Raw genomic sequence first — 10,768 nt, forward strand, 5'->3', positions numbered from 1 at the left:
ACAATCCACACATTCTGCTGCAGGGAGACGCAAGCTAACCTTGAACAGTTTAAGTCAGCCAATCAGGGCTGCCCTGTGTACTGCTGCCATCTGTCTCCGCAAAGACTGACGGAGCCTGCAGAGCATACTAAGATGTGTGCAGCACAGGAGCCCCCTGGCTGCACAGCATCAGCACAGCACAGAAGGCTATCTGCTCTTCAGGGGCTCAGCATTCAAATACCGCAAAAGCTTTGTTATCTGGCATCCATGGGGAATGGGGGGTGCTGGAAAACAAAATATGCCAGTTACCTGAGAGGCCCAGGCCACCTCTCCCACCATGTCCGGGGCATCGCCGCCCCTCCCACGGGCCCCAAGGGACAGGGAGGCAGGCCCCATGCAGCGGACACTTCCAGTTTTGCCTTTACCTTGCAAGCCAGAATGCCGGTTAATAGAGCATGCCAGCTTATAAAATGCCAGTTAATGCAGTTTTTACTGCATCTTGTTTATGTATTTCTACCAGGGAAGCAAACTTGGAAGAATTCTCCAGAATCATTTGAACAAGTGTATGCAGCCTAGCTCTAGTCGACTGCTGCTCAGCATCCAGGCTCTCCAGATCATCTTTTGGAAGCACCTAACTCTTCTTGTAATGCATAACCCTTTTCTTTGAATTCCTGTCAAAATTAGATCACATCCTTAATTCTTAAGCATACCAAGGCATAAATTGATGGTGCCTAGGGGGTCAATCTGGATTTTGTCCAGAATGATTTTGCTAAAGACAGAAGCTTTCACTGGGGCCTCTATATGGCTCTTGTGTGTACACTGTAGGTGTATATTGCACATACAAATGCTTGCTCCAGTAGACTGCAGGTGCAAACTGCTGGGCATGTCCTTTAAAGATATGGACACATGTATTCATTCTTTTATTTGCATCGATCACATTGATGGATCACCATCCATAACATTGATGCTGTTAAGAACAAAATTAAAGATTACAAGTAATCTGATAGAACCCACAACAAGCACATTTCCTCCATGGGTCCTAGAGAAGGAAACTGAGTGACTTGCTCAAGGTCACACAAGATGTCAGTAGCAGGGCAGAGAATGGAACCCATCTCCAAGATTCCATGATGGTACCTTTCCCTGCCTCCTGACACCAACATGTACAACAGTTCTAATAACAATACCTGATAAAGTAACTGTGTGACCCCTCTGGCCATCACTGAAATGCAGCCCATTATGCTGTTGGACACATCCTCCAGAAAACAGTTAGGATAAGAAATAATAAAATAATATCACAGCATCCAGTTGAAATTACTGAAGAACTTTCAAAGGAGAAAAAAAAATACATATAATTATTCAAGCTAGAATTGGGCCAGGGTCAGACCTACCACACTACTTGTGTGAAAATTGCTATAATATGGTCTTAGTTTTAAGTCTCCAAAAAACAGCATACTGTGAACATCACCCTGAGGCACCTACAGAAAGATAAAATTGCTGCATGCCAATTCATTAACCTTCATCTCCTATTCATGAAACAGCTACACCTTACCCATTCAGCTTTGGTGTAGAATACCTTCAAAATGGCATGTTTACATGGTTCGGCTTCCCTAGCTCTATTCCACATTGCACAAAATCATACTGAGATGACTTTGCTTTAACAGACTTTTCCCAAAAATGAAACAAAAAATTCAAAATTCATTTTCTTTAGACATTTTCTTCTTCCTTTATATTGATACATGAATATTATATTTTCTCCTCAGGTGTTTTTATGAGGTCTGAAGCTTTTTTTTAGACCAGGTGCTCGTTACCATAAGCATACAACTTTCTGAATCAAGGCTTCAAGAATTCACTCCAAAATGAGCAGCTCTCCCCCTAGAAAATAAAAGTCATTAAGTCTGGCTAATGTCCTGGAGCCCTGACTCTCCTTCCATTCATTCCAGTGTAAATTATACACAACTTTACTTGAGTTAGTGTACTTACTGTGATTTAAAGCAAGTCTAAGCACAGAATCAGGTCCTTTGAGAGACTAATCTCAAAGCATTTTAAATTAGCCTTTCACTAAAGTTAAGGTACAGACAGCAAAATCTAGGATTTTTCACTCCCTATTAGCAAGAAAAGGTAATCAGCCAAACAAATACTAACTAAACAATGCAAATCAGTGGATCTTGTTAATTACCCAACAACAAAGCAACATAAACCATCATAGTTTTATTTCCTGTGGATTACTTAAATTTACAACCTCTCATCCCTTCTCTATGATTCAGGCCTGGTTTACATTAGATTTCATCTATCAGTCTGGATACATTAAAGTAACTGTACAAGCACTAACCCTAAGCATAAAAGCATTGCACAGGTATAAAAGTGAGTAGCACCAACATAGTTTTTCAATTTCAAACTAAAATAAGATGGATCAGTATGAGATATGGTCTTACATTTGTAAAGTGTCACTACATCATTGCCTCCTTCCCGTTCTCCCTGCTTACTCTTAAGCATCTTACTCTCACATGTAAAAATACTATTTGCTGCATGTTGTGTCAAGATTTACGTCTGTGCAATGAGGACCCCTCGACCAGATAAACTTACACCTCCTTTGCACAGATATGAGACAAAACTAGTTGGAAGGCAGTGGAAGACCAGACAAAAATGCAAAATAATTACTAATCGTGAAATACACCATCAAACTATATCCATACCCTGAGGCAGTGATTCTTAACCTTGTTAGACTCAAGCCATCTATTGGAGAATGCCAGGTCTTAAACTTTCACTCATTTTTGAGTGCAAAAAATTCTTCTGTTGCAGAGAACTCATAAAGGCCACAACGAGTCCGAATGTTTGTGACACTATGGATTCCAACTTGAAATCTCTGGGTGTATCTTGTGAATCATGTGTAAGTGTTTGCAAACCTAACACAGTGCTAATGTTGTGCAGCACCCCGGTTGAGAATCATTGCCTTAAGGCATCTCTCTTCAATAACCTAAGACCACAGAGATTTGCTATCTTGGTTCTCAATCCCAAAACCTATTTAACACAAATGTCATGTCAATACTGTGCAGGCCAGGAGCAGTCCCAGGTTCTCGGGGGTGCACGGCGGGCTGTGGCCAGAATTAGGCACGGACGCTTAGCGGTTGATTAAAGATTATTTTACTTACACCAAAGATGGTCGCGGTGCAGGCAGGAAAACTTGCTTGAGTTGCAGTTACACAACAAAACAAAACAAAACTCAAACCTGCAGGGCACGAGAGTACGTCGCAAGGGGTTTTCAGCGACGGGAAGATGCAAAATACGAGAGTACGTCGCAATGGGTTTTCAGCGACGGGAAGATAAACCTGCAGGACTCGAACCCGAACAGAGCTCTGGATACACTCACATGAAGTTTGCTAGGCTCCGTGGAACTTGCGCACAGGGAAGGGGTTCGTCGAGGGATCGTTCGGCGACAGGGAGAGGCCAGAGGTTGATCAGACCCCTATAGCCTTCTCAAGGTACACGCTGGGTCCGATAGGCTCCGCAGCGCTTAGAGGTCTTCACAAGACATGAAGTCCTCCTCCTCCAGATGGTTGTGGAGTCCTCCAACTTGGGCGGAAACCGCTCAAGCCTCTTATACGGCTAGCAAGCCAATCACTAGCCGCCACGTGGGAATAATTTAGAACTGGCCAATAGTGGGGGGCAAAATTGGCTCCGGGCGGCGGAAACTCCTTTGCACTGTGCATTTCTCTTTGCAACTGAGAAATGCACCCTGCAAAGAAAGCTCCGGATGGCGGGAAATAATGTAGCAGTGCCGAAGTGCGCGCACACAAAATCACACCCTTGGGTTGTGACAAATACTTTATTAATTCCAGTTGCTTAGTTAGCTGATGTAGTGATTTGCTTTTTTAAAGGGAGTGTGTGAAAACACTAGGGTGAGGTTAACAACTATTAGTATAGCTCCAGTGATAGCCATTAACCCCTTAAAAGAAAAAAAGAAAGAATAAGCATTTATCTCAGAACTTCACTATGCCAGGCAGTACAGTTCATACCTTTGAATCTTCATCGCTCACTCCCAGTTCTAATACAGCTTGAGGAGATTTCAGTTTCGCCTGGGCAGACTGAGCCATCTGAAGGTTAAGCTGCCATCCAATTGTCTCAAGCTATAAAACACAAACTCAGATTAGAATCAAATGCTGCAGAAGCACTGAGGAAGTGAACTATCAACATTTGGGGCTAGTCTGTGTCAATGAGTATAAGCATGCTTTTAAAAAGGGCATTAGGATTCCCATATAATTCACTCTCCCATCAATGGCTTCTGAAACAAATCAGTTGAAAACGTTTTTAAATATTGTGTATTTACAGCACCTAAATCCATCTCGAGGATGAAGAGCTAGTATGTTTGAGCAGATCTAAGTTCTCCTAACAATTACACTATTACTTGCATCAGTTCCCAGTCCTATTGAAATCAATTAATAAAACACAAAAACATCCAAAGGATAGACAGTCTGAGTTTTCCAAAGCTGATGATCATCACCTGAGGCTCCCTCTCACATGATTTATACTCAAATTCACAAAAATGGTCTTAGCAGAATACTTTCAGAATAATCCAAAAAGCAACGTAACAACAGACCTTCTCTGTGTGCATGTTCCATCATACCAGCTGAAGTTAATGACAAAAGCTATTTTGTACTTTTACTCATAGTGTAACAGAACCAAAACACCTCGTGCCAACTGCAGTTCCTTCCACACATGCACTAAATATACTCTGTACAGCTTTTTATCCCAAGATCTAAATGATGTACAGACATTAGCAAATTAAGCAATAAGACATAATAAAACAGAATATTTGCCAGAGAACTAAGAGTCTCAGGTTTTTCTTACTGAAAAAAGAAGAAAAATAAGAGAATTACTACTTGATGGAGTATTTTAATCACGTAATTTTCACCTGCTTCATGTTAGAAGTATGACATTATTAATTGGAATTTCTTTATATTTTGTTCGCAGAAGTATTTTAATTTGGTTATGTAGCTAAAAATAGGAAGGACACATGAAAAGCAATGGACGCCCTGTTCTAACAGCCAGCGAGCTCAGATAAGTGTTCTCAATTCAAGGTAAAGACTAGCCTACCAATACACTGAAAGCAATAGAAAGATTTAAGAGAAAATCTCCAACTGATAGTGGGAAGCTATATCATGTATACTGAGTGTAGAGAAATCAGTATAGAGGAATAATTAGCTAAAACTGGCACACCCTACCATTTTATATTTGTCACTTCACTTGTGCTGATTCTCTACTGACTTGTGAAAAATCAAAATAGGCCCCTCAATCCAAAACATGGGTGATCATGCCAAGAAGTCACACTGATTTAAGATAAGGGCAAGATAATTTATTTAAAATGTGCTCTCAACATTTTGTGAAGTCAACACTTTTCCACTATAGCTATTTGAAGACTACTTTAAAAAAACAAAACAAACCCATAGGGCTTAACTAAAATAAGACAGGCTTAATCCAGAATGTGCGTCTATCCACACCTGGTTTAACTAAATCAGATTTTAAAATGTATTAACAGATACAAGTTACAATATAGACAAGCCCTGCAGCAACATCAGGGGTTTGTGAATGAAGTTTGCATGCATATTTTCTTTGAGCAACAGCTCACAAGGTACCAAACACTAGCCAACAAAGACTTGGGTAGGAAACCTCATTAATATGATGGTTTTCCTTTTCCCAAGTAGTTATATTTCCAATTTTTTTAACACCCACATGTTTCTTGAGTAGAGACTGAACACTACTATAAGAATCCAGGATTTTGATTTTAGTTTTAGGAACAAAAGTATCATTAAGGTTCTGGTTTGAGCCTGCGTGTCTGCATTTCTGACAAGCAGACAGTTACTTTAACACTGTTTTGTATTAGTTTGGAAACTTCAACTTAGCAAGTTAGCAAATTGCCCAGGATCAGAAAAAAAAAACAAAACTGTACCCAGCTGCAGAGGCAATAACAATACCCACAGGCATGCTCACTTCCTGGCCTTTGTGCCACTAAACTATTCTCTGTAAGAGAACAAACAAACAAAAAACAGCAAACACATCCAAATCGATGGCTTTTACTTCACTCTTAATTCACATTTATCCATCGCTACAGCAGAGATCTTGGATCAAATACACAATGTATGGTATTGCACAATGGTCTAAGGTCACAATAGAACAGCCACTCTTATTTTTTTCTTTAATTGGTTTACAGGCAGTCCTCAACTTACAACGTTTCGAGTTACAACATTTCACACTTACATTTATAAACTGACACCATTTCAACTTTATGACGTCAGTTTTGACTTTACAACACTTGATCCAATGTGACACCACGCCAGAGAACAAGTTTGCTGCGTTGCTCATCTCCCTGGAGAACATCTGTCCAAACTGCCTTGGACACTTTCTTTAAGAAAGCTGACATGGCTCCAGAAAAACCTGCAGCCAAGACTCCTGAGAAGACTCCAGCCAAGAACCCTCCAAAAGTCCAACCAAGAGCCTTTCAAAAAGTCCAGCAAAGTCACCTCAAAGAAGTCCTTCCAAATCAATATGATTGCTATTTCCAATATAAATACATTAATGTAGCTATATTACTCATCTACAATTGATCGAGTACAAAATTCTGGGGCATTTTTAGTGAAAATAGGGTATTGGGCCTTGGTCCAGGAACGAATCCCCCATTTATAACATTGTTTCTTATGAGAAAATTGGTTCCAAGTTACAATGTTTCGACTTAAGACGCGGTTTTCAGGAACCAATTATGTCATAAGTCCGAGGACTGCCTGTACATTAAAATATTGTTGTCATGCAGCTATATTAAAAATGGTAATGACATATGGATCATACAAAAAACAAAGTAATGTTAATTTATCATATGCTTCCTGAGGTGTCAAAGAGGTTTGCCTACTTATTTTCCTGAAAGGGAGATGAAACCTTTATTTTGGCATAGTCGTGTTTATTTAGATGATGCTCAAAATTGCAAAATACCAATTCACCTTTTGAGAGCAGTAACAGTTTCTGTACAAAATCTTTGAATTCTCCTCAGCCTGACAAAGGGTGTTTGGACCTAAAAGCTAGCAAAGACAGAAAAAAATGTGCTACTATTTAGTTGGTCTATTAAAAGGTATTTATTGCCTCTAACCCAAGAGTTTTGTTTGTCTCTCTTAGACCAACATGGCTACAACATACATCCCTGGACGTTTCTGTACAGCATTTACATCCAAGGCACAGTACTTGATAGCAATGAAGTGAAAAAATATTTACAGTTAAGTTTTCAAGGGCTAGAGACATTATAATTGTTTTAATTTCTAATGCAACGTTTGCTATAATCAGACAGAAAGGAAGCAATTATTTCCTAGTAGCCAGAACTGAACCGATTATATATTGCAAGTTTCAAAGAACTCTTAAGAGGTACTGCTTAGAATAAAATGACAAGCAGTATAAAATTAATACACATTTTCAGTTATTAACCAATGGTCTACAGTATTTCCAATCAGCATTTATTTATAAATGTATATGGAACATGAAGAAAGGCTACAAGATAAATAATGTATTTTCAACTATATTACCCGTGTTACTCCTCATGGTAGTACTAACACTTGTGTATTTCATTTTTAATTGGTTGTTTAACAAACACACGCCAGGAAGTACAAGTCAAAAAGTTAACAGGATGGGGAAAAAAAGACAGACAATATTAATGCAGCTAATAATTAGCATGTATAAAGCATTGTTATTGTTTGTTCCACAGCTACTATTGTGGACAACTCCAGGCAGCTATGAAAAGGTCAAGCTTGAAGATACCCATGTAATTCCTTTTTCTTGGAAACATTTGCACCCAAAGGAGGTGCAGTACATACCAGCAAGTATAAGAACGACCAATTATAGCCCTCCACCTTCAAATACAAGCTGTTACCAACCAGAGGAAGGATCTGATATGCATATCAGTGTTGCTAACCTGCCCTAACACAAAATAAAGTTGACCCTTTATCTACAGATCACAGAGGACATTGATAAATATAAATAAGCAGTATAATATCTATTTTACAGGTAAGAAAAACCTTATTTTCAATAAAAAGAAGTATCCCGATTTCTAGTCCAGCAACTTATCTACCAGCGTCTAAGGACACAGGATTTTTAATTGTGGGCTGCTGCCTCCAACTGACACGGCTAGATAACCTGACATGGCTCTGGTAGATTTTTATATCAAAACCTATACTGAACATAATTCATTCCACACGAAGGACCTGCATGGGCCTTTGTGCAACTTAAATGGCAGCAAGTGCTATTTTCAGGGCTAAACCAATACACTTGTGAGAGTTCTCTATTCACAGTCATGTAAGACTGTCCACAAAACTCAACAACAGTCTGGCCCATTAATGTTTTTCATGTTCTATACACCTCTAAGAGCTTATTTTCTCTGCTGTGTCTAAAAATCAGAATGCATCACAAAAAAATTTTTGTCAAAGTCACTTGCTTGTCCACTAATTTAATGCAAGATAAACTGAGGAACTGTTGCGTAAAAAACCTCACAAAATTGGAGAGGGTTGTTTTGATTACATTCTAGATTCAAAATGAACTTGACAAATAGAAAAAAGCTACTAATTTGAACAAACAATCGGTATGAAGCACATTTGGAAGCCCAACCTAGTTCATAACACAGGCTGCATTAACCAAAGTCATCTTAGTGGAAATGTTAAATCTACACTGGAGAGCATGCACTATCTTCAGTGCGCAATTCCTAGAAACTCATTATGATTTTTGGCAGGAAAGGCTGCTAAGCAGTCTGTTCTCTTAATGAACTCCCCTTGCCTTCAAGCAATAGGATCTTTTTGAGAGCAGGTTAGGGAATCTGCTGGCTCTCAAGTCCCAGTTCCAGGAACTTTGCTCATCCTTGTTTCACTGTCCAAAAAACCTTCTTTTCAATAAAAATGAAATTAGAAACAGAACAGATTATTGTGGAAATGTTCTATATGGTGTTGAATATTAAAGGTTACTCCTTTATATTATATGTAGATTAGATTTTATTTTTATTATATTTTTCAATTAGTTAACTAAGGATAAGGAAATAAGAGCAAAATACTCCTTTAGTTCAGGAAATCCAGTACAAAATACAAATCCATGATTATTCTCTTCTTCATCCTGTTTCCACCCATGCTACTGGTTAGCCATAACCACATGTTGTGCTTTGTCTATACTAGACTGTAAATTTTGAGACCAAGACTGACATTTTGTCTTTTTGGAAAGCATTCTGGACAACAGTAATATGAAGTAGGAATGACACACACAGTACAAGCTCATTTCCCTGGGCAGACCTTAGTATCTGGACAGAAGATAAGAAGAGAGCCTGAGAATTCTGTCAGAAATACAGGGAATACCATCTTCCAAGAAGAAAGGGAGAACTATGATGGAAGCTGAATAAACTTCAGAGTGGGGGAAAACTGGCTGTCCATGAGAGATGCTATGGAGCTAATGCTTAAGGCTGGCGTGAAGAAGCAGATGTACATGCCCATCAGAATGTGAGCTGGAAAGGACTGGGTGAACAGGAATTTGGGAATGAAAACAGAACAAGTAGGACTGTGAGCTGGGAAAAAATATTAGGATACTGAGGCTGAAGAACAAAAGTATACGTAATATTCAGAGAAGGCAACTACCTACTTAAGGTATGTCTCTCAAATGCTGCCAACATCAACTCTAAGACCTCAAAATTTCATGACAGACTTGAAAATAAGAGTAAAAAACAAACAAACAAACAGGCCACCTCCTAACCAAACTTACTACAGGTATGAACAAATTACAGAAAGCTAAAGGAGAAAGATTTATTGCACAGCTGCTGCTCTACAGTGCCTGTGAGTTTACACTCTTACTCCATAGCAAGTAGAAGCTAAACAGGATCTACTATCCTTCAATGAAACAAAGTTAGGCTTCCCAGCGTAGCATTCCCTTATTATGGGGAAAGAGCAGGCACACAGAGGGTTACCACAAAGCAGCTAAGACATGTTAAAACCCTGCTCCCTCAACTCACTGTAATCTTTGATTTGTCTGTACCCTAAATACCAAGGTCTTTTTGTCCTCTGGTTTCTGAGCCAGTAGAGTGCACACATGTCACATAGCCTAGCTTTTCTCTACAATTGCAAGGATTAGAAAATATGAGGACTGGAAACTTATTTTAAAATGAAAGCTGAGATTTTCAAATCACCTGCCTCCAGGAGCTTTGGCTCTTAAGAACAACAACAAATACAATAATAAAAAACTTGCATAAGCTGGCAAGACCAGCCTTTCCCACACTATAGAAGCATCCATGAATTTCCCACACTGTAGAAGCATCTTACAAAGCAAAGTGCTAGTAGCACTGACCCCAAAGAAACTAGTGGAAGTAGCAGTGAAAATAAATAAGCAGTGTCACAAACTGTAACAAAAGCTCCACTTCATATTGTAGGAGTGTCTGAAATCCATCTCATCAGAATCTCTAAGAAAAAAGAAGAGGCTTAGGTAAATGTGACAGCCAATCAGCTTAAAACTATTCTGTCAAGATATTATGAAAAACCTAGCTTATATCCTTGCATCTCCTTTGACAAGACATGTTGCATTTAAAATAGGGTTTTTTTCGAAAACACAATACAAATTGTACCTTCCACTCATGCACAATTCCAATCAACGCAGTCTTTTAACCCTTTAACTTTCAGATTAATTCAAGACTTTAAAAATTCTCTAATGTGATCCAGAATACATATATGCAAGTATTTTTAAATCATGTTAAGCCTGAAATACTGAGTTGTTGGGGGGGGGGGGGGGGGGCGCA

General features: G+C 39.1%; 1 protein-coding gene across 1 annotated transcript in view; it reads right to left on the minus strand.

The window, feature by feature from the left end:
• Window positions 1-10,768, minus strand: part of COMMD10 (COMM domain containing 10) — a 223,811-nt gene that overhangs the window by 178,287 nt on the left and 34,756 nt on the right. The window contains exon 6 of the mRNA XM_025204614.1: window positions 3,993-4,103. Coding sequence (XP_025060399.1) covers window positions 3,993-4,103 — 111 coding nt within the window. The remainder of the gene's footprint in view (window positions 1-3,992; window positions 4,104-10,768) is intronic.

Source organism: Alligator sinensis, unplaced genomic scaffold, assembly GCF_000455745.1.
Source record: "Alligator sinensis unplaced genomic scaffold, ASM45574v1 scaffold609_2, whole genome shotgun sequence".
In the NCBI taxonomy this organism is placed as follows: Eukaryota; Metazoa; Chordata; order Crocodylia; family Alligatoridae; genus Alligator; species Alligator sinensis.